The 24,490-nt window shown below is 45.1% G+C and overlaps 1 protein-coding gene across 7 annotated transcripts in view; it reads left to right on the top strand.

The window, feature by feature from the left end:
- Positions 1 to 24,240, top strand: part of ESRRB (estrogen related receptor beta) — a 124,963-nt gene extending 100,723 nt beyond the window's left edge. For all 7 annotated transcript variants that reach the window (XM_071745922.1, XM_071745924.1, XM_071745926.1 and 4 more), the window contains 4 exons: positions 6,601 to 6,711; positions 7,370 to 7,531; positions 13,423 to 13,692; positions 19,703 to 24,240. In XM_071745922.1, coding sequence (XP_071602023.1) covers positions 6,601 to 6,711; positions 7,370 to 7,531; positions 13,423 to 13,692; positions 19,703 to 19,947 — 788 coding nt within the window. In that variant the 3' untranslated portion in view covers positions 19,948 to 24,240. The remainder of the gene's footprint in view (positions 1 to 6,600; positions 6,712 to 7,369; positions 7,532 to 13,422; positions 13,693 to 19,702) is intronic.
- The last annotated feature ends 250 nt before the right edge of the window (positions 24,241 to 24,490 follow it).

Raw genomic sequence — 24,490 nt, 5'->3', positions numbered from 1 at the left:
GTATTTCCCACTGCTCTATGGTAATTTTAGGCATGTGCATCAACATTTTCACAGCCTCTGGTGATCTACATTCACCCGTGACTCATCTCTGTCAAGAGTCTTCAATCCCTTCCCCTGACTCACCTTCAAAAACTGTGCCAGCCCTTGAGCTGCCGGGTATCCTGAGAGGGTCTTTACTAAGAATTGCCTGGCACAGCTGTTCTAATTTGAGAATTAAATAATAAGTGTACACTAGTTCTTATTGTTGGAAAAGCTGCTACTGAGGTAAGGGCTTTAGGTGACACTTCAAGGCTGCAAGGCCCAAGCAGAATTGTTTTAAGAGGCTGTCCAAAGCAGCAGCACACTGTGTTGGGGTGTCCAACTCCCTTACCCATGGACACTTTTGTCACAAGCAGGCATCTCTCTCTGCAATGGTGGGGGCCTCTCCATTGTGCTACATATCTAAAACTTTGGTTCTTGCTCCATGTTTGTGCTCCTGCACTTGTTCCAAAAAGCTATTATGCTCTACCTAAATAGACAGAAAATTGGGTTGGAGAAAGCATTGGTTTGACCCTGCGGGGTTTCCCTTGGTAGTCAATAGACAGAAATATCTGTTGTCACTCCTCAGGTAAGTGTCTGGCCAGGTGAGATGGATGTGGAGTTGCCTGCTTCTCTCTGTTTTCTGTCAGGGCAGCCCAGATGCACAGGAGGGAGCTATGAAAATCTAAAGTAAGGTGAGTTAAATTACACCAGGGCTGCAGGTTCCTCTAGTCAAAAAACATCCCTTTGGGGATCTAGCTCTAAGCACTACCTCTTGGAAAGTCAGTAGGGCGTGGGCTTTGTCATCTTTTAGGTCCTTTTGTGAAAGGCATCCCTCATATTTTCCTGGCAGCCACATGCCTGCTTCTGTTCCTTACACACAGTGCCCTGCTACCTGCTGCTGTGCAGGCATTGCTGCCAGGGGTGACATAGTGAACCTGGGGAACTTCTGCTGTCCTGCCTTCAGACTGTTTAGAGGGTTGGGAAGGGAAGCCATCAAACGACATTTGTGTGGACCATGAACACAGGGTGAGTGCATAGGTGTGGAGGTTATTACAGAGAGTTGAAAAAAGGTACTGAGGTTTTCTTTATTCCCATCTGCCATTAAAGCCCACTTAATTCATGATTTTCCAGGGTGATTGGGGGTCAAGGTGAGAGGGGCTCAGCACAGGAAAGAATCCATACATTTGAGAGGCAACAATGAGTAATGCTGCAGAGACAACTCTGCAGAGCTGGCAGCCATGCAGCTGGCATTGACAGAGGAGGACTGGTTTGCAACCTATGTGGGTTATGCCAGACCCTGTGTACTTTGGACCAGCCGCCTGGGACATGCTCTGTGTGTGTCTCTGTGTGTGACGAGCAAGTATCCAAGGCATGTGACAACCTCTCGTACCAGGTATCATCAGGCATCACAGGGTTAATCTGTCCCTCCGGCTCTGGGGACTCCAGACAGACAGCAAACAAGGTTTCCTACCTGACTAACATATCCCTGCAAAAATGGAGGTGGAACAGACTGCAAGATCCTGCTTGAACTGGTCTAATCAATCTGTAGGCCCTTGTAACCTTCCCACTGTGTCACTCCCAGGCTCACTGCCCTGCACCATGCCAGTCACTAGGTTTTTCTGGCTGTACTGACTGGTGACTCACAAATCCCTTTTCTATGTTTCCAGTGAGTTGGGTGATTACACCAGCCATCTACCAGGAGATTCTCCATGGGATGGCCTCTTTTTACAGCAGTATAAGAGTCTAATATTTTAAAGGAGTCCTTTCTCCTTCCTATACCAGAATTCCAGGTTAACAAGAGAGCTTAACCAGTTAGCAGCCTCTCCAGTCTGATTAGACAGAGATTATTTTCCCTGTAATCTATTTCTTTCCTCATCTTGGCAAGCCTAACTTTTAAGGTTATCACTGTTCTCCATCTCCTTGATAGGCCTCCTGGCTCAATTATCCCATCACCACATCCTGTTGTCTTCCTGAAGTTCAGAGCAAAAAAGGAGAGGGAAATTCTGTAAGAGACACCTTGGGCACAGCTTTTCTCCCTTTCTTTCTTCTCTTCTCTTAGCCTACATCTTCCATCTTCCTTAGGCAGTGCCAGTCCATGTACTTTATACTGCCAGAGTATCTGTTAGCTGCAGAGCACATTGCATCTCAGACCCAGGGAGACCAAGCAGGCTGAACTGATCTGGAAACTACAGCTCAAGGATTAGGCATGGGACTTTGCTAGCAAAAGCTCAGCAAAAGAATTCCTGCGAGCCTCACTCTCTGGCCAGCACTTGCCCTGTGTTCCCTTAGATTGTATCCTTCTTGGTCTAAACATACATTGTACCATGCAAATCCTGTAGCTTGGATCCTCCATTAGCTCCTTTGGCAAGATAGATCTTTCTGTTCCTATCAATTCATGGGCATGTGACAGGACTTGATGGAAAGTGAGGTGAGGCTGGTAATTTGACACGACAGCTGATATTGGCCCTAGACTGCATTTCCCACTGGCCAGGACTTAGCTTTACAGAGCTTTTAAGAGTATTTTTAGTTCCATAAAATAAAAGAGAAACTAAACCTGACTCTCTGTGCTGTCACCTCTGCATACTCTGCTATTTTTACTTCCGACACTCGGCCCAGGTCCAGCTTTTAAAAAAAGCTGGAATTATTTTACTTCCATTAAGAAAAAAACCCCAAAGCCTGATGTTATCAAGTCAGCAAGGGGACATCTGATCCCGAAGTTGTCGGGCAGACATCTCTCTCTGAGGGGCGTGACAGAGAACTGCAGGGAGCTTGAACCGATCAGCAGATCAGCTCCTACTGCAGCAGCTTGGTGCTGGCACAGACCCCTCTGCAAGAGCGCTTGGAACACGAGTGGCACCCACAGGATGCTTAGAAAACTGACATCCCTACCTCAGGCAGCATGCTGAGCCTGCAGAGGTCCTGTCCCTGCCCTCCTCTCTGCTAGGTCAGAGAGTGATCAAGCAGGCTACGGAGCTGAGACCGTGTGGCCAGTGAGCTGGAACTCAATCCCTATGGTGGACTCCAGGGTCAACTCCACCCCTAGGCCTGATGGGATGACAGGACACTTACACAGTGTCCCTCAAAACATCACAAGATTCAATGACCAGCAGCACTTCATTGCAACCCAGAGGAGGGGAAGGTTGTTTTGAGCACAGATAGCCTTCATTTGTGAAGATGCAGCTGCCAGAAAGGTAGGTTATCAAGGGGTAGTACTTCCCAAACTTTTTCTGTACTGTTGCATCTCACATGGTTCATGTAAGCCCTCCCTTTTTGCTGATCTTGTCAAGAAGGGGTGTCCATGAGTGCCTAAGGTGGTGATGGTTTTGTAGGATCAGTGCCTTGTCTCCTGGAAACCAGCCAGTGTGAGAAATGGATTTGTGAAAGACCTGGCAGGCAACAGCTTTCTTCTGCTGCTGTCTTGTCAGGTTGTAGCACCAAGTCCTGTGTAAGAGTCTTTAGCATGGCCCAGCTGCATCTTGTGAGTGGCTACTGCACCTTGCAGTTAAATCTCAGGTGCCTGCACATTTGGTGTGAAATTCACCCTTGGGATTACCATGAATGTACCACTCAGCCTTGCTCTGGCCCATGCTCTCTCATCCCCTTCTCCTTAAATTCTCTCATTTCCGTTCACACCTCAGTTTACATCCTGCCCCATTTCTTCACTGCTGAGTGCTTTCCTTCCTGCTGCTTCTCTGAGCTCACCTACTGTACCTCCCCACTCTGTTTTAGTGTCCTTTAGTGTTCCTCTCAGAGCTGTTTTGTAAGCAGCCTGCCTATCTTAAAATCAACCACTGAAGAAATCGAAGTAGAACAGCAGGTGTTAACCAGTCACATGAATATCCCAGCTCAGCAACGGGTCCTGATTTTTGCCTGTGCCCTTTCCTTCCATCTAGATACGACCCATAAGTCTGCCAGATCTTTGGGGAAGGGATTTTTCCTTGATGCTTATGTCTGGAGTGTCATAGACAGTGACTCGGGGGTTGAAATGCTTTTGTTTGCTGTAGCATCTGCAGGTTGCTGCACCCTACATTGGGCTCTGGGATGAGTGATGTAGGGGTCAGCCTATTCACCAGCTCTGCGGCTGGAGCAATGACGACAGTAGAACAGTGGCTCTGCAAATGCTGATTGAAAACATTTGCCTCAAGGAGTGTCACACAGGATGGGGAACAAGAGGAGGACAGGCACTTGTTCAAAATTAACAAGCCAAAGTCCTTGGGCAAAGAGACCTCTATCTGCTCAGGGAGAGAAGAAGGATGGAGGGTAAATCTCTTTGCTTCTCTCTTATCTTTTTTTAATGCACTTAAGTCCTTTGTGTCCTTATAATCTGATTGAGGGTCCCTAATACTGCTGCAACCTGTGCAGCCATCCCTCTGCCAAGCACTGGAGGATGGCATGCTTCTCCTTGGGAGAATGAAATGAGCTCATTTCCTCATTTCCTAGCCCCTTTGCTGCTGCTTATCAAACCGCACAGTGAAAGCATCTTGAAGGGCTGCGTGTTGGTTTCTCCTGAGCTGAGAATGGTGTCTCCATGCACCAATGACATCATGCTCACTAGTGTGAGGGAATGGACCTCCCCCATGACCCTTCTTTTGCAAGGGATCTCCCTAGATAAATTCAGGTTAGAAATTCGCTGGCTGGCCTTTCTGAAATCACTCTCTGGAACACACTGGGGCTCCCAGGAAGGAGTCTTGCTCACAGGCTACCTGCTGCTGGGAATGGAGGTATAAGAAGCAATGGGCACCATTTTCAAAACACTACCATGTAATGGAGGAGAAAGGTAATACTTATGCCTAGGGATCTCAGTGAATTCTCCATACAGAGTCAGAAACATGGTCAGGGGAAGGAAACTAGTCAGTTTGATCTGAGTTCACTTATTCAGCTTCATGTCTTTCTCTCCGTCTTCCAATATGTGCCATCCTCCCAGAGCAGCCACTTGCAGCAGCAATTCCTTTGCTCTGGAGAGCTCCAGGCCTGCTTATTCCTGTTCCTCCTGCTCAGTGAGAGCCTCAGGACTCATAAAAGGAAGAAGCTATATAGCATTAATAACATCATGCCTGTAAGCCTCTGTCCCCAACACACCATGGCTTACAGGTAATGCCACACTCCATGTGGGAGTTGCTACTTCCAGAGAGATTTTGCTGTCAGACAGCATAGCTCAGGGCTGCTGGCCTGCTTGGCATTGGTTATTCTGGCAGTCGCAGGGCTGTTGGTGGTGTCTGCCAGCCAAGCTTGTTTGGTTCCTGCATCCAGGGAGAGGATCAGGATCTCGATGTTGAGGCAAATCACGGTGTCACGCGGTGCAAGTGGAGCTGGTGCGAGCGCTACAGTAAAAGCTTTCTCTTTTCCATGACATAGTAAGCTGATGTGGCATTGAAACACAGTGTGTGTCAGGCATGTGCCTCTTTCTGGGGAAGAATATTTGTCAGCAGGTTTTTTCAGGTGTACAAGTGGTTCAAAAAGCATCACTTCAAAACTGACTTGGAGTGTTTGCTTTTAATTGTTTTTATGCAGTGGATTGATTGCAAAATATTAATGGTTCAATGTGATTAGTAAGTTTATCACATAATTGGTTCACAAAATCAGCATAGATAAAATCATGTGTGTTTCTAAGTAATTACTTGTATGGTGTAAATTCAAAATTTTATTTTGTTTTAACACACCAACATTTATCTTGTGAGAGAATTTATTTCACAAAAGCTGTTTCTCTCAGCAAGACTGAATTACTACAGTTCCACAAGAACTGATTACCAGAAGCCATATGACTGTCCAGAAACTGGACAAATATCTAAGGCTTTTGTTGCTATTTGTTTTAAATATTGCATTTTGTACCGATACAGCACTTCAGCTGCTGTCTATTGATGCTGCTATGGGGTTTTTTTGCATGGTGACAGTCACTAGTGTTTCCTAGTCACTCGGAACTGTTTTCAATGTGCTATTTGCAGTTTGATTCACTTTGTTTTGAAAGAGCTGCAAGAAACACTTCAGTGTCTCCCTACTTTAGCTTGTTCATTGCCTTACTGTAGTAAAGGTTTTTTTCTATTTATTTGGGTTCTACTTTTATTACAGATGCCTTACTTGATCAAGGCTGAAAACATCTTTGTTGTATTCGTAGTTCATAATCTATTTTCTGTAGGTCACTTTTTTCATATATAAACAGTAAAAGGTCACAGAACATTTAACTTCTCATTTTTAAGAACAATCTAAAATCTTATTTTTATAACTGCAGGTCTGATTGACACTTAAAGTCTTTCTTTCTAAAAGCAAGATCATCTAGAGGGCATTTAGGTCTGAAGCTTTTCATTTGCCCATGAGATTGATAGCGATTCAAGAGTCTGAATGGGTTAATTTCTGTCTTCATTTATGTTTTGAGTAAAAGTAAAGCTCACAGCAGCATGCTTAGAGCTGGAGGCTGTCTAGTTGGTATTGGGATTGCTGGGTTCAGCCAAGATCTCAAGTGTTTGGGAGAGGAAAGCTCCCTGGAGCGTGGGAAACATCTTACTTAGCAAATTTTAGCATCTGCATCTCAATGTTCCTTGTGGCACTAAGGAATCATGAGGATTTATCTTGTTTTACCTGCAGGTGTTCGTCTTGATCGAGTCCGTGGAGGCCGTCAGAAATACAAGAGGAGGTTGGATTCTGAGAGTAGCACTTACCTGAGCCTACAGATCCCTCCCCCAGCTAAAAAGCCACGTAGGTATTGGTCTTGGATTGTGGCACTGTGAGCAACTGCCATGTTTCTTTTTATTGGTGTCTCAAAATGTAAAATGGAGCAGTAGTCACTTCTGATTCCTGTATCAGTCACAAGCACTAGGATTTTTTCCTTACGATCATCATACAGAGGTAGATGATTAGCTATGCCTAAACTACAGCTCAGGTGCTGTATTCATTGTACCTAGGATTAAATACCAGACCTTTAAGATTACGTAAACCAATTGAGTGATAGTCTGATATTTTTCTTTATCCAAGCTAGGTTAACAAAACTGGTCCCATACTGATTTCTCTTTTCATACTACATGTAGTTCTCTAAACTTTTCCACATCTTACCTACTGATTATTCATGCCTCCTCCTCCCCTTGTTGGACCTACCTGAGACAATGGCTGACAACCTTACAGAAGCTTCCTCCTTTTGTCATCCCTGTACAGAGCTGGTTTGGTATAAGCAGATCACTTCAGCTTGTGTATCTTCAGTGTAGTCTTCCTCTGTTGTGACCAAAACCATTTCTGAGGTCCTATGGCATCTATAGTCATGTCTTATCCTAGGAAGGTCATTCTAGAAAGGGCTGTTATGACTCTTTACTGTTTTATGTCAAGAGAGATCCAACAGCAACTTCTCCTTTGAAATGTGCAGTGACCAAGATCGTCTCCCACTTGCTGGTGGCTGAGCCAGAGAAGATTTATGCCATGCCTGATCCAACCATGCCAGAGAGTGACATCAAAGCCCTGACAACCCTCTGTGACCTGGCAGACAGGGAACTGGTGGTGATCATTGGCTGGGCAAAGCACATCCCAGGTAAACAGGAGGAATTACAAGGATGTAAGCATGAAGAGAAAATGGAGCTATTATTTGTCACTGTGCTTATCAGTTTTGTCTTCAAAAAGGATTTTAGATGTAATGATGGATGGAAACCACTGTCACAGAAAACTGCTTGTGGTGGGTTCTCATTGGTAATAAACTCCAATATAGTCTATGATATAGGTGCATAAATTGATGGCTGTATGTGTGTGTGCTCTGGGATTATGCAGAAGGCTTCAAGAGAATATGATAAAATTCTCAGTTGTACCTGGCATGGAGTGGCACAGCAAAAGAGCCTGGGAAACAGCCCTTGGGATGGTATGGTGGGCTTTAGTGATTTTGCACTGAATCACCATGACCTAGTTCTGTTGTGAAAAAGTGTTATGACAGCTACGAGACTTCCCTGCTAATGACAAAGCAGACACTCACACTGTCTGTAGTGAGCATTCTTGCTCAAACTCAGGAAAGCTTTTGTCATACTGGATTAATCACAGAACAAGTCCCATTTGGATGATGGGCATACTCACATGTCAATCAATCTCCAGGCTTCTGTGCTGACAAATAATGAGGACACCTTATTGGCAGTGTGACTAGTCTCTGAAGCCTAGGTGATTGTAACCAATGACTGAGCCTGTGAGATTGAGTGACATAGCAAACATCTTACTCCAGCAGGTAGGATGGACCTCTGCTGAACAGGCTGATGTAGCTCTCGGGGGAGCTCTAGAAACAAAGATCTGGACTGGAAACAAAAAATGCCTCCTCTTTTTAGTTCCCTGCACCCCCAAAAACCAATAGGCTGGATTTGGGTGTGCAGAAATTGGCCAGGGAATTTAGGGAATGTCATTGGGGTTTTTGTGGCTGTTTTCCAAAGACTGCTTCAGATGCTCACTGTTAACAGCTCACTACTGCTATCTCCTGCCTTCTGTCCCCTTCCCTTGTCTCAGGAGGGTATCTGAGGCTTAGCTACAGGATTTAACCTATATTTTACATTGTCTGTGTCTTCCACTTAATGTTTCTGTGCTCTCTTGCTTTGCTTCTTGGCTTTAAGTTCTTTGTTTCAAGAAGCATCTTAGCATGAATGATCAGACGGTATAGTTCTCCAATGTATTTTGCTTCTCTTTGTAGCTCCTCTTTTGGCTTTTTGGTGGCTGCTTCTCTCTTTTCAGAGGGATTATTTCTCCTGTGACTCAAGAGTTGGTGGTTTCCCAGGCAATATGGATTGATGTGGTAGGACTATAAAGTCAGGAGAAACTTTTTCAGAACAATGTTTCTGAATAGAGGTTAATCTCAGTGGCGCCCTTCTTACATGAGATCTGCAATAGCTGCGGGGATTACACCCATCACTGGTACCAGAATCCATCTGGGGCTGATTCATCACAAGTGGGGTTACGCCACTGATTAGGGAACTCAGCCTGGATTGCTCTACTAACCCAGTACTTGGGGTGTCAACTTGAAAGGTTTTAATACAATGCTATTAGCTGCTACAGCTGCCCAGTGAGGTGCTGTTGATCTAACCTTGGCTATTTTTGTTCATGCAGGGTGCCCCGCTATAGTTCCCTGGCTTGAGACTGTGGAACGAGCATGGGATGCTCAGCTCCAAGTTCCGACAGATTCTCCAGCCTGCCAGAACAGGGATAGAGTAGAGATTACTGCTGCAATGTGAAAGGGGCTCTTCCTCTTCTTTCTGACAGGCAAGACATACCTGCCATCATCTCAGTTTTCCCTGTGTATTTGTCTTTCCTGTCAAAAACCCTGTAACACAGTGACAGCCATCAGCCTGGCACAGTTCAGACCAGCAGCAGTGTTATAACAGGACTATGTGTACACAAGAGAGCTCAGGGATTTTTACACAAGGGAGCAGTATCAAGAAACAAACATAATTTAAGACAGTTCATAAAAATGGAACAAAATACCCCCTAGTTCTGAAACAAGTATGAAACGTACTGAGTCAGGCAGCAAGGGGGCAGAGCAGGGCAGGGCCAGGAGGCTGCCAAGTGTCTAGATTATCCATGCTCTCTGTATTTCTGTCTTCCAAGGATTTTGATCAAAACAGGACATTGCTTCATGTGTGCATGACCTCTTGGATGGAGAGAGATCGATATAGGAATAAAAGTCACATAATCCTACCTTGTGTTTACACTGGAATTGGTAAAGAACTGTGTGACGTTAAAGTCATACCAACCCTTCAGGATCCCAGGTGTTGACACAAACTTCTGCCCCACAGTGTTAGCAAATAAAATCAGTTAAGCTTAAAGACACTCACTTACGATAACAAGAAAGCATGATTTAATGGTGTTTAGCAAGTGTTATTAGCTCAATTGCCTTATTAGCCATGCTTAGCCATTGTGGAGTTGTCCCCTTCTGTATGAGCCCCCCACCCTACTACTCACCCTTCCCCCTGTGCTAATTGCCTTTGAACAACATCTACCTTTTCTGTGTTTCTTGATGGAAGGAGAAGACTTCTCTTGAGAGGTGATGACGAAGGTTCTCCCAGGGTAGCTGTTGTGCTGTTCTCACTAGGAAGACGATAGTACTAGCACAGAATGAAATATGGCAAGTGGAGTGACAGCAGCTGTGTCTGGAGTGGCCTCAGATCCTATAATTACATCTCCCTTTATTACCTCTGCTAATGGCCCTCCAGGATGACAGAAATGATAATAAATTAACAGATTATGAACTCCACTTGCCACAAATTATGTGACTTTTTTTTTTTTTTTAATTCTGGGAGCTCCCACTGCCAAACCATTGAAATAAAAAAAAAAAACCAACATACACACAAAAACCCCACCTTAATGTCACATCAGCGATTGCAAATAAAAGCAGCTTTTCTTAACCTGCACCTGGGAAGGAGGGAAACATGCATGCAGCTCTTTATTAGAGACAGAGGCTGCTCTTCTGGAAACCTAGAAATGGCAGTGGAGCATTCAGCACCTTTCAGGATAAGACCTGAGAGAAGCTGCAAGAAACAGATCACTAAGGGCACTTTCTGGATGCTGTGCCATTGAACAGCTCAGGAATTCTGAAGGGCTGGATCCTTGCTGGATGGCAAAGCAGTTGAATTTCACAGTCAGAAGTTCTGCAATGTTACAAATTTATAACAGCAAGCCTGTGATTTTCCACAGGAGAAATTAGCATTTACCTTTCCTGATCTTGAGTTTTATAGCATGGGAGACCCCAGGTTTTGTGATCTTCTCGTCTGTGCAGACTGCAATGATACAGACACAGTCCTCCAGCACTTGCATTCTACACTTGTAAACAGTGGAGGAAGTGGATCCCAATTTTGTCAGATGTTTCAAGGACAGGGTTGGCACCACAGCAATTCCCCCTCACCCCTGTCTGCCAGAGCTGGAGCTGTTGGCTATCTTGGAGTGCTTTGGGCAGGGAGCTTTCCCAGGCAGGTAGAGCAATTGCTGCTGACTCCTCTGTTCTCCTTGGCACAGGGTAAAACATGGTCTCTCCTGTGCAATTCCCACTTGCTGTAATTGCCTCTGGGAAAGATTAACAGAGATGCTGGACGTAGAGGCTACTGCTAGAGTTAAATAATTAATTTTTAAAAATTTTATTCTCTAGCAGTAAAGTGTGAGCCATGTCTGTCCCGAATCCTCTCACTCTACTGCATGACTATTGCTCAATCTTTAACAGTTTGTTAGCAGACCGCACTGAGGCAATGGCATAATTTACCCTTTTCTAATCCAGTTGGGTAATGAAGATGCGAAAAGGCCATGTGACAGTGGCAGTAATCTAAATGCTAGGCTGTTCTCCATGATCAGAGCTAGGAGAGTGTCCCAAGGAGAGATTCTAGGTGCTAGAGACTGTGAGAGTGGCTGTGCACAGCACCATTACTCCTGTCTCAGGACTAATCCCAGTTCCCTGTGCAGCAAGTAGGAGACCTGAGGAGACAGGATCCTAAACCTTCAAGCTCCATCAGCCTGCACTTGGACTCAGTCAGGAAAGCTGGATTCAGGGGCAGCACATTACGGACTGCAGGAGGTAAAGCACAGAAGAGCAAGGCAAAGGATGAAGCACCCATGAAATACCCACAGCCAAGGAAGGGTTGGGATTCACTGGGTGCAAGGCTGTATAGAGTAGTTGTGTACTGTTCCCATGCTGTACAGGAATCAATCTTGCAGCTATGGAGCTGGATTTGCAGCTCTTCTCCCCAGTAGCATGGACTCCTCTTTAGCTGTTCCCTCTGGCACTCCTCCCCAATGGTTTATTGATTCTTCCCTCCCACCCACTGCTCCCCTCAGTCCTTGCACACACAACACGTGACAGCTGATTGGTATCTGTTAATTAATGTGGCCTGGGGCCTCTTTTCTATTCAGTGGCCTGATAAGGGAAATTGGATGTCCAAGGGCTGCCAGGCCATTATCACCCTTTGCTCCCCCTGGCAACACAAACACAAAACATGGCGTAGTGATAAATAAATACCACTAACCCACCCTTCTGCCTTCCCTTCCTCAGCTGAGATACTGCAGATAGAAAAAGAGAACCTACAGTCAGTCAATATAGCAATCATCAGCTCTTTTGTTAATTGCCAACTTGATAAGAAGAGAAATCAAATTATTGTTGTGGTGGCTGGCTACCTAGGCCCTGATGTGGGGCCAAGTACTGTGACAGGGAGGTCTGTGGAATAAAGGAGTCCTGCTGAGCCTAGCACACAGCCAGCAAGACTAGGAGGCTTCTGTAAGGGTCTAACAAGCTCACTGGCCTTTTGGTGAGGCCAGAGGCTCAATAAAGCAGAAAACTGGCAGGAGAGGCCAATGGAGCATTTGCCTTCCCAGCTGAAGGGTGTCCCACATTCCCTCACAGCCCTGGAAACCTTTAGAGGCAAGGAGCTGCCAAAAAGCACAATCCCTGCCTGTCAGTGGTGGGCAGGTTCCTAGGTGGGACCAACACCCTGTGCTTGGCATCCATGTCTGTAGTGGCTGTTGCACAGTGCCCATTTCCCAGGGTTTTTCAAGAGTGCCTGGTACAGATGGTGAAACAAACACAGCTTTCCTTCCCATGATTTTCCCCTCTCTTTTCCCTCCTAGGACAGATGGTGGCTCTATCTTTCTGCGTCTCCACTTTTCGAGTGAGCTCTGGGGCTGTCAAGTATGTGGGGGGATCTGTCTCCAGATGATAATTGCTCTTTTTGGATTTAAGGAGAATGACTTGGTTCACTATGCGGTGCTGGTTATGTTTCGACTGAGTTTGGCTGTGATTTATGTACCTTATACAGCACTATGAAGGTGTTTTTTTTGACACTGGTTGGGATTGTTGGCTGTGAGGTGCAGAAAACTGATGTTGTGGAGTTCAGGTAGCAAAGAGGAATAGAAGGGGATTCTGTTCACAAATGCTGTCAGCTTTTGAATACATTTTGGTGCTCCGTTGTTGACAGGACCTCAAAACGGGAGACTGTGATATGCTTGCAGTTCAGACTTGCGTCATTCGCTCCTATCCCATCAGAAGCCCTTGTTCCTGCTGTCTGTGCTCTTCTCTGCTCTTTGGTCAGCTGTGGCAGACTAAATAGGCTGTTGTACAAAACTACAGCGGAACTGTGAAGCAGGATGATGTGGTACAAAACAGTTGCTGCTATAGAAGAAGAAGAGATCATTGAAAAGATGTTTTCATTGACCCTGGGCTGCCATAAATGCAGTCAGAGCCTCAGGACTCCTGTTTGAGGCTGTGGGTGCGTATGGGAGCAAAGAGAAGGGTAAGGTCCATGTGTGCTGACTGCCATGAAGACAGGGTGACTTCAGTAAGCTTTTGTTGTTGTAAGGCATAGGCCATTGGGGGTGAGTACTTGCTTTGAAACTCAGGGAAACTAGGAACCTCAGACTCTTGAGTTTTGCTGATTTTGCTGCACACCCATTTGATCCTGTTTGTTGTTTGACCCCTGTCAGGATTCTCCAACCTCTCTCTTGGGGATCAGATGAGCCTCCTGCAGAGTGCCTGGATGGAAATCCTCATCCTGGGCATTGTGTATCGCTCCTTGCCGTACGAGGACAAACTTGTCTATGCTGAGGACTACATCATGGATGAAGAACACTCTCGTCTGACCGGGCTGCTGGAGCTCTACATGGCCATCCTACAGCTGGTGCGCCGCTATAAGAAGCTTAAAGTGGAAAAGGAGGAGTTTGTCACACTCAAAGCTTTGGCCCTCGCCAACTCAGGTACAGCCCCAGCCCAGCCAGCCTCACAGTCAGGAGTCAAGGTCCGTGCTGTTATATGGCCTGGGAGAAAGGCAGAGCCTGACACAGGGCTCTGCTTGTGTCATGCAGCATACTTAAAACTCCTCTCTGTCCACAGAGTGAGATCTAAGCTGGATAGCAGGGAGAAGTGAGGCTTGCTGCTGCAAGAGACCCATCTGTCTTCTGACCCTGTATTAAGGAGTGAAGTCAGGAATGGGGTGGCTACTGGTTTCTGGCAGTAAAAAAAAAAGGCTGTGGAGCCCTTTCTCCACTAGCAAGCTGACTCCTGTGCTGTGAGTTCAGAAAAGAGGATGTGAGCTACACCTCCATCCACCTCAGTAGTGTTGATGAGTTACAGCAAACATGGAAACATTGGTCCCAGTTTCAAAACTCACTAAAAGCTGTGGGACTGGGGCTGTCTGATCCTGTCCTGGAGATGCTAAGTGACCACAGACACTGAATCCTCCCCTTAACTGGGAGACAGTGTAGATCTGGAGTGAGAGCCTTACTGGAGAGTAAAACATGCTGGCTGATGTTGCCTGTTCTGTTTCTTCTTGCAAAGAGGATGAGAAAGGCCAGGGCCCTTGGCCCATTGCCTTCTGTGTCAGTCTGGCCTGGGCTGCAGCTGGCAAGCTGTGGGAAGCACAAGAGATGCTGTGTGCTGCACTGATGTTACACAAAAGCCAGACATAGCCAGACACAGCTCACTAGTCCCTTCCAAAAGAGAGACTGCTAAAGCTACTGTGTGATGAGGGCTCCCTCTATACCCCTTGAGTCTCATTGTCTCACATCAGATCTCCTCACTGAACTGCATCCACAAGTCACAACATTCACTCTTGTGGCCCAGCAGTGAGTCCAGTATCTGTGGCTGGCTAAAGTCACCTTCTAGAAAGACACCCAGTGTGAAGCTGAAGGGATTAAAAGAAGGGGAATCTACATCTTTCTTGGTAGATGATTCTAAAAAATTATTCATTCTCTCAATGAGAAAAAAAAGGCATCACATCTTTAACATCAGTTTGCCTCTAGATAGTGGTCTTCGCTGAGCCCAGATCTTTTTAAACCTGACAGCTTGACATGATAAATTTCCTGTTCCATAGCTGCGTTACCTGGCCATAGATACATTACTTCAAGCATAAGCAAGTGGTCGAGAATGCTGTGAGGAAGCCCTGTTCTCACTATTTTACATCATTCTGTGCCTGTTCGCCATCCGTACTTCCTGGCAGCAGCAATTTCAAAGAAAAAAAGGAAATTACTTACAGCTCATTGATAAAAATGTTGAGTAGCAGCTGGTTTTTTACTGATCCCTGTGGATTTCCACTAGAAAACTCCTCCTTCAGGCATGATTCAACACTGATAGCTACTTTAAGATCTGTCATCTAGCCAGTTACTAATCAATTGAAAGTGTGCTTTATTGATATTGTATAGTGATAATTTTTTAATGAGAATGTCCCATGGTGCTAAGCCAAATGCCTTATAAAAGCCTAAGTCTATTATATCTATGAAGTTAACTTCATCAGCCAAACTTGTAATCTCATCAGAGAATGAAATCAGGTTTGTTTGACAAGACCTCTATTCTAAAGTATCGTGTTGACTGGCAGTAGTTGTAATACCACCTTGTAAGTCTTAATTGAACATAACTTTTTCTCCCCCACCTTTTATTTTGCCCTGGTTCAGATCAGGCTAGCATGGAAATGATCAGATAAGATCGAGGAAAAATATCATTAGAAGTTTTCCAGTCATCTTGAATTTCTCAACAATACCAAGACTTGTTAACCTTTAATTTGCCCCAGATGTGCCTCAGCCAGTAATCTTAGAAGTTTAAAAAACAACTTATCTAGCTCTGATACTTTCTGTAAAGTTCATCCCTAACAGATGTCTAGCATAATTTTGCATAAACAGCAGACTAAAGTCTTCATCATCTTTATATAACACAGGTACATAATGCTTCTTTCTTCTAAACAGGACAGAAATACTCACTGAGGACTTCTGTCTCCTCTGCACTGCTATTAATAGTTTAATTATGTCCAGGTGAAAAGAGCCACCCAATGACTTTTCATTTTTCATCTATTTCTTAAATATTTGTAAAACTTCTTTATTGCCTTTCCAGCCATGGATTTTCCTCCGATGTCCTTCACTTCCCATATCGATTTTCTACACTTTGTGACTTCTTATTCATATAAATTGCTATCTAGTTCCCTTTTTCAATTTCTCATATATTGCTTTTTTAGCTCTAATTGCTGCCTTCACTTTGCCACTGAACCAGGATGGGCAGATGGCCAAGGCTGGCCTCTCTCAGTTGTGGTTCTTTAACTCTTGTTAAAGAACCTACCTCCCGTCTACCAGGAAGGTCACAGGATTAAACAGAGAGAAGGGCTCCTCAGAGAGGCTGAAGTGCTAAGCTAGTGGCTGTGACAGGGTGACAGTTTAAGTGCCACACCGGGATGTGCTATGAGCAGAGACACAGCAGGACCTGAGCTGTGGTGCTGTCAAGTTCTTCACTGTGCAGCAGAAGCACTCTCTGCTGATGCTGCTCACTGTGCTGCCAGGACTAAGCCATTCTGACTTCACTGGTTTCTCCTAATGCAGATAGAAGTGCAGCTATGTAGGAGCATCATCCACAAAAATCCTGCTTGGTTATTCATATAGAAATTTATTATAGCAAAGCATGACATCTCATTTCTTTGTATAATTAAAGACTCTCCCAACATAAAGAAGCTTCCATAAGGAAGCTAGAGTAGTGCAAGTGTATTTTTCTAATGTAACCTTTACATTCTTTTAATACAGTTTATTTTTCTTAGTGTATTTTTGACATGGAGTAAACTTACAGAGCCTGCATTTATATGCTTGCATGCCAGCAGCCAATTCCTAAATCAGTTAGAATGCAGACTAATTCAGGGCCAGGCCTCAGCTCCCTTGGGTCAGAAACAGAGTTTAAAGCTACGTTTTAAACTAGATTAGCCCTTTTGCTGCCTAGACCTGCTTTCTGCCTTGTCTCCCATATAAATTCTTGAATTTCCCCTATGCCTTCTGGGTGCAATTGCTCATGCAACCCAGCTTCCAGGGACCTTCCCCTCTCCCATGCCACTCTGTGTTTATTGACCCTTTGTTTCTAGGATATTAAATGAAAACAGAAGTGGGAGCTTGCTCACTCCTCACTAGAGGAGAAGCTGACAATAGCCTGACCTTGCCAGAGCTGTGGCTGATCATTGAGTCCTCAGTATAATGCACCAAGGACACACCTGCTAGGACTGGCAAAGATAATTCAAGCAAACTCTTGTCTTTAGTAAGTGCTTTTTAGAGAGCTGAGAAATTATTTCTTAATGGTCAGAGCAGGAGGCAAGTCCCAACAATATGATCACACATTTTTTCAGAGTAGGGGTCCTGTAGACTCAACTTGTTATCTTCCAGAGCAAGCAGTCCCTTCTTAGACATTCCTAAGTCCTCTTTCCTCAGGAATACAAAATGATCAACCTGCGTATTGAAGAGCTCTCCAGGTTACCATACAGCGCATGTTCAGTTAAGGATATTCTAAGCTTGCCAAAACTTATTTCCCCTTCTTTTCCCCCAACGCATTTTAGTCCTGGGATGAGGTGAACAAGGTCTAGATCTAGCAAGGGGATGTGGAGCCAATACTGTACTAGTGGGTCCTGTGAGGTCCCTGCTTCTTCTACTCCTGCCAGACAGAGTTAAGTGAGGAGGCAGGGAGCCTTCTCTGTTCTCACACCTGCCCCGTACCCCATGCCAGGGGCTCCTGACATGAGGACTGACTTCTAGGCCAGCTGACCCTAAGTCAGGCAGACTCCCTCCACCTCAGTGCTCTGACAGCTGTAAAAATTCATGGTTATTGATTTTGTAATTAACAGTTTATCAATGCCATTGACACCAGCTCACTGATGGATTGCAAGGAAATTAATACTGCAATGTTATTTTATTTTTTGCAGTCAGCTGCCAATTTTGAGCTTCTTTCAGCAAGTAGAGGGGGGAGGGCTTTGATTTTTATTTGCCCTGTTCCTCCACCTGTATATGTCTAGTGATTAGTTGTCACCTCATAGAAGTCAGGTGGCAGAAGAGCAGTTTTGGCTTTCTCTCTACTCTACAGAAGTACCAGTACCCAGAAAAAAAAGAACCCACTTTGATCTGAAACATGACTCATTGTTTGGTGCTTATAGCATACATCAGGATCTGTAAACTCTGATGGGCTATAATTCCTTTCCCCCCTTTTGCCTCTAGCCAGAAGAACATTGAACAGAAATGCTGGAGCACATTTCTTGCTGAGCTGCAGCTTGATGTTTCCAGTCTCTAAAATGACCTCTGCAACTTGGCAGGAAACGGATCCTGTTCACTTCTGCTGGGTGGTGCATGGAAATTTTCCGGAGGTGCTACCTGGCTGGGCAAAGTTGCCAGAATGATTTGGCAACATGCTTCTCCCTACTTTCCAGAATCAACCTCTACAGCTAGCTCAGGTCATTGCGAAGATCTGCTACCCCTTCTCTGAGCTGCTTTGCCTTGTTTCTTGCGTACAAAAAGCAGCACAACAATTCCTTTCTCAGTAGGCTTCTTGAAAATAGCACTCTTCAATATCCTGTAAGTAGTGCAATCGTTGTAAAAAGCTTCTTAAACAGCTTTCTTGTTAGACATACTATTTTCCCAACTGTTGTAATACTTTATAAATCATGGATCATAAATAACATTTACTTTACATGTATCTTAGGAAATTCACAGTTTCTAATTTGTGTTGTGCTCTCCATAGAGATGACACATTTCTAGAGAGATTTTGGCACTTCAGCCAGCTTTCCTCCCCTTCCCTGCTGTCACACTGAGGAATTCATGTCCTCACATTCGTGTTGTATGTATATGGTCACAGTGTCCCTTTTCTGCTCCTTCTGGATTCATTGCCACATGGCAGGCATCTTTATCAATGGGTTCAGTATTGATTAAAAGCCTCTGAACAATGAAGACAAGAGAACAGTGTCTCCAGCTCTGTCAGAATTGTAAGAAGCAAGTATCAGCAAGATGAAAGGGAGAGAAACCTTCAGTGATGCACTGCCTGGTTATCTTCTCTAATATGACCTCTCAGCTCTTTGATGCTGACCTTAGTCACTATAACTAACCCACAAGTTTAGCAGCCTCTGTTCAACACAGGTTTCACTGGACTGTGTCATTACCAGCTACATTTGTCTCCTAAGGAGCTGTGCCAGCCTTGCAAACACTGCTAGCCCCTCTGGCAGTGTGTAGAAACCTGAACTGGCAGCCCAAGAGAAGAGGCTTTGTAGGAGGCACAGGTTTCCTTTACTGAAGCAGGAAGCTCCCTGAGCATCTGCCGGCAGTCTCTGGAAACAGTGGGCATATGCACAAAGGTGGGGCTGGCAACACCCGTGGACACACTGGTTGTGACCTACTGGGGCTTTTCTGTCTTACTGACACCCTGAGCAGCTGCATGGCAATTAAGCAGTTTAGACAGATGAAGCGCTATAGCAGTGTTAATTATCCTTAATGAGATTGCTCCCAAGTGGCAGCACAGCAGCTGCTGCCCCTTTTGGGGTGACTCTTCCCATAAGGAGTATGGAGGGCGAGTGAATGTGCAACTCACAAAGGCCCCTGAAGGGGCTGACCCTTGCACAGCTTTGGGGTGACTGGCAAAATGGGCAGCACACAGGACACAGTGTGTCACCTATCCCTGCCTGGCAACCTTGCTGTCCCTGCACTGCTAGGGCCAACCCTTTGGGGTGACACTAAACTTTACAGCAGCAGCACCAACACCCACCAGCAAGGCAAGTTTTTTTCCTCCTTAAGAAACTAAACAACTCCCCCCACCTCAACCTCCACTCCCCACTGCTTTCCTTCCCCCCCCCCCCCCCAAAAAAGAAAAAAAAAAAGAGAGAAAAAAAATCACAAAAGAAAGAAAAGAAAGCATCTTTAGCTTCAGGACCATAAAGGATTTTCTTCCTCTGGTCTGACTTGTCTGTTCACTATCTTTTCTCCCTTTCCCTAGACTCCATGCACATAGAGGACATGGATGCAGTGCAGAAACTCCAGGACCTTCTCCATGAAGCCCTGCAGGACTACGAGCTGAGTCAGCGCAACGAGGAGCCCCGGCGAGCAGGCAAGCTGCTCCTGACCTTGCCACTCCTGCGGCAGACGGCTGCCAAAGCCGTGCAGCACTTCTACAGCATCAAACTTCAGGGCAAGGTTCCCATGCATAAACTCTTCCTAGAAATGCTAGAGGCAAAGGTCTGACAGCCCCAGAGCCAGCCGACAGTGGCCGGGGAACAAACTAGAAACAGAGATGCAGACAACGGAGCAATCCAAACAGCAGCAGCAGCCACCGCCGGCTTTTATCTCCAATCATTTATTATGGAAGAATCATTTAATGTCTATCTGTCGGCGTGACTGCAGAATCTTATGTACAGGAGGGAGAAACTCTTTTAATCAGTCACCTGTTTCTCTTTTTTTCATTTGTTTTCTTTGTGGGAAATACCAGAATATGTTCTTGCACTTGTTGAGGCAGTCACTGGGGCTCATACCCTCTGCGTGGTGATGCTCTCAGCACTGTCCAGGCTGCCTGCTCCCCAGCTCCCTCTGTCAGTGCTGGAGGGGGATTGGGGACAGCAGCAGGAAGAGAGGAAGAATAGAATCAATATAAACTTTATCTACTGGTGTTGTGAGGGGTCAGATAGAAAGGGAAGCAGCCAGGGTCCTTCTTTCACCTTTCTGGTTCTAACCATAGAGCAGATGCTCCTTTGGAGAATAGCACTGCTGGACCTCTCCTGATCAAAACGGCTGCCTCCCAGGCTCCTGTAGAGACAGGTAACACTTGTACATACAGGCCCCACTTCTTACCGGGAAAGATGCTCCTAACTGTGTAAGATATTCTGCGACCTTGTACAGTGTGTCATTATGCCTGGCTACTCCCTCCCATGTACAGTCCCTGCAGGCCCCTGAAGAGGTAGGATGTATGACCTTGGAAGAATGCAAGTCTCCTTTTACAGGTGGCAAGATAAGCAGAAAAGAGCCTGATGTTATGCTTCAGTGCTGAGTTGACTTGGTAATCACTGCATCCTCTCCTGCGTGGTGCTAACTACAGTTCTTCCTCACTTTTCACCCTACAGTGTATCAAACCTGCCTCTTCAGCTCAGCTGAGTGCTGTTCCCCACTTGTTCCTCATGGCAGAGAAGACAAGGCTTTGTCTGCATGGTTACTGCCCATGTATAAATACACCCCAAACCTGGGCTTTCCTAGACTTCATAAAAGTGATAGCTCTTTGCCTCCACAGAGATTTAGGCTTATTGCCAAATGCTAGTGTAGAAATCAAGGGCACTGCTTTTTGGAGGAGGAAGCTCTTGAGCCTGAGAGATTGCTTTTTTGTGGCAGCCTAGGGAAATAAATTAGAGGGTGGCATTAACCCCCCGATATCCCAGCTACTGTCTTCCCCTGCCTCATCCCATTATCCTCAACAGCAGCAGAAGAGCTAGCGTAGATTATACCTGGGCCTGGTAAGATGTTCTTTTGCTGATGGGAAAGAAAGTACCTGACCTTGAGGTGGCAGGAGAAGTGAGGGGAGTATTTATGTAGTCCTCTCATATAACCAACTTTCTGCTTTCTCCAGGCCCTGGTTTAGATCCTCTGCCTAGGCCACAACTTACTGTATTCTCAGTAGCCATAGAAGAGTGTGGGTGACTGACAAAACTGCCTCTTGGCATTCTCTAAGATTCTGTTTTCTAGATCACTTAGTTTTGAGCCAGCTTGAACTGACGAGACCTGAATGTATTGTCTGTTTTTGTGGTCAGCAGCATGGCAGTAGAGGTGAGGAAAAAGCCTCTGATCTGCTGTTGAAACACCAGTAGCTCTATTGCCTCTGTTCCCCTCAAGCTTCTATGCCTTCCTGGCTAGCCCAGGAGAAATTTGGTGTGGCAGAGGACTAATTTGCCCCCAGGAACAAGTCTTCCACACCGGTATTGAGGCATGTGATCAGGGAGACACTGGTGCTTGTTTTCTACTGGAGCAGAATGTGTCACAGCAGGTCTGTCAAGGCAGTGGAATGATGCCCAGGCTAGCTCAGAGACTGGGGGCTGTAATTGATGCTGACCCCTCAGCTCTTGTAGTCAGCTCACTCCTGGCACTTGAATTAGTTCATTAGACTTGAATTCATTTCTATCTCCTCTGAGTTTTCCGTACACTACACAGTTGTAGGTACTCATTTTGTACTCGCTTGATAAAGGAATTTAGTCTTGCTTCAGGCACATCAGTAAACCCAGAGAGACCTAGGGGGCAGAAGGCACATGGGAGCTGGGACTGCTTCCTTGCTCATAATGGTAGCAATTATACGGTGGTTTGAATGGATATTTCTGTCCCTAGCTCCCTACCATAGGCAGCTGGGGAGAAAATGAGAGGCTCTTGGTTGCACTCACAATCCCTGTACCCACCTGTGATTGAGAGGGAACAAAGTGAAATTAATACCACCACTAAGCCACCTTAACCACGTGCTGCACCCTGGCATCTCTTTCTGGCTGCGGCAGAAATGCTCTCCCAAAAGGACTGGGTTGCACTTGTGCCTGTAGGTTTGACTCACTTGACACCATTGCTTCTCTTCAAAGTTCCACCCAGCTCAGCTGCAGCACGTTTTATGTGTCCTGATCTTCTGCACAAAGACAACTGTCCCAAAATGGGCTGAAAAGATCCTAAGCAGCAATTCTTACTCTGCTGGGTTACTGTTGGGCTGTGGCTGGAAATGTCACTTACAAGAAAAAAGAAAAAAAAAAAAGTTATTCCAGCCTTGTTGTATTTGGACTCTGGCCCTCTCTCCAGAGTAGGGAAAAAGAACTACTGAGAAAACATAATTACATAGAACTGCCGAGTTAGCTTCTAGCCCACAGACTGCTGGCTATTTAGAGTAGCACTACAGTATGGAGGCAACTCCTGCCTTGGCAGAACAATATAAAGATACAAAATGCATTTTTTTTTTCCAGGGCATTCTTTCGACATTACAGCTGCATAACCTTGGAGCCACTCTGGATATCCCCCATTGCTTGAAGATAATATGCCTGGAAATGTTTGCATTGCTTCTGAAATAGGATGAGAATTGAACCAGTCAATAATTAGCATATATTAATCTTTTTACACAATAAATGCAAACGCTTCCCCAGGAACTGGGACAGAAACACCTGTCTAGATTTAACCCTTAAAAGAATTGCAACATCTTAAATTGGGAACCAGGTCAGGTCTCTTGGGCCCTTCAGACCAGTGCAGGAATCACACACATCTCTTCCCAGTTATTCTGATGTGCTGTGCATCACTAGTACTATCACACAGCCACAACTGAGGAGCATGTCAAGCTACACAGTGAGCTGGGCTTGCAGGGAAGAATAGCATCTTCCTGTAGTCATCTCAGTGCACTTTGAAATAGGAAATGAGGCTTCAATCAACTGCTTAGGTCTTTGAATTCTTGCAGTCTCTTACAAAAAGGTCCAGGGATGTGGAAGGTGACACATGAACTAGGAAATGTGTTCTGGGTCAGTGCTCTTCATTCCATTCACTTGTAATATAGGAATCACAGAGTCAGCGCCTTACCGCCGTCCTACATGGGGCAAAAGATGATGGAGCTTGATCCTTGGGACATAGGCTCTATGACTTAAAGAAAAGAAAAACAAAGCTGTAGAGGTAAGTGTTTTAATGAGAGTGAATAACCATGAAGCCCATATCCAGCAGTTGTGGTAACAGCAGCTCCACCCCCTGATTTGCATGTGCAGATAACAGAAACCACGTACCTGTCAGCTACTACAGAAAGCAATTCTTCCCAAGTGACAAGCTCTTCTGTTTTGGGCACATTCTTCTCTGGGAACAGTGGTGTCTGGCCTGTCATGCAAAATAAATTTCATTGGGATCAATTAAGAGAAGAGGTAAAATACTACACAAAATTTAGTTTCTGGGGAAACTTGGGCATTACACCTCACAGCAAAACTGTGAAACTGTAAGAAACTCCCCCACAGTGATCAACCTTGCAGTATTGCTCATGCTAAGGGGGCATTGTTTATGTCTTTGTAAGCTAAGTCTTTTTTTTTTTTTTTAAACTATTACAAATATATAAAATAAAACATGCTGCACTAGAAACATGTAAGCAGCTATTAGAGGGGAAAGTCATTAAGAAAGACCCTAGAATGTAACTTGTTGAGCTTTTATTACCAATTGGAGCTGAGAAAACAGAGCTTCCACTTTGTATCCACAAGCTGTAATCAATCATCTGGCCAAAGGCCACTCTGTTGTTCTTGTGGCTGGATTATATGGAGAAGCCAGAAGCCAGAAAGACAGAGGCTGTGAGAATGATGCAGGGAGTTATAGACAGTCAGTGAAATGAACAGTATCTACTTAACTATTATCTGCTCCTAAAAAAAAAAAAAAAAAAAAAAAAAAAAAAAAAAAAAAAAAAAAAAGAAAAAGAAAAAAAAAGGAAAAACCTGTTCAATAAATTGTATTCTTGTGGTACAGGTCATTTCAAAGAAAGCAAGAAATAAAACACAGAAATGTAAAAACTAACCCAGCCAGAGTAATGTTTATTGTTTTTAGGAGCTACTCTCTTCTGTCCCTTGGGGTGCACATATACCCCCAGGAGACGCTGGGGTGGGGAAGGCATGATGTCTGCATGCTGCAGAAGGGGAGGAGAGCCCCAGTCCTCTCACCTAGAAATACCTGTTTGGTGTTTTTCCGTATTCAGAAAACTTCTGAGTTTTTGTGAGATTAACTATTCTGAGGACTGGTGCTGTTGTGGGGCTCTACCATGGACTGG

Source organism: Heliangelus exortis, chromosome 5 (genome assembly GCF_036169615.1).
Source record: "Heliangelus exortis chromosome 5, bHelExo1.hap1, whole genome shotgun sequence".
In the NCBI taxonomy this organism is placed as follows: domain Eukaryota; kingdom Metazoa; phylum Chordata; class Aves; order Apodiformes; family Trochilidae; genus Heliangelus; species Heliangelus exortis.
Note: the sequence above shows the minus strand (reverse complement) of the source record. Positions and strands in the feature narration are given on the sequence as shown.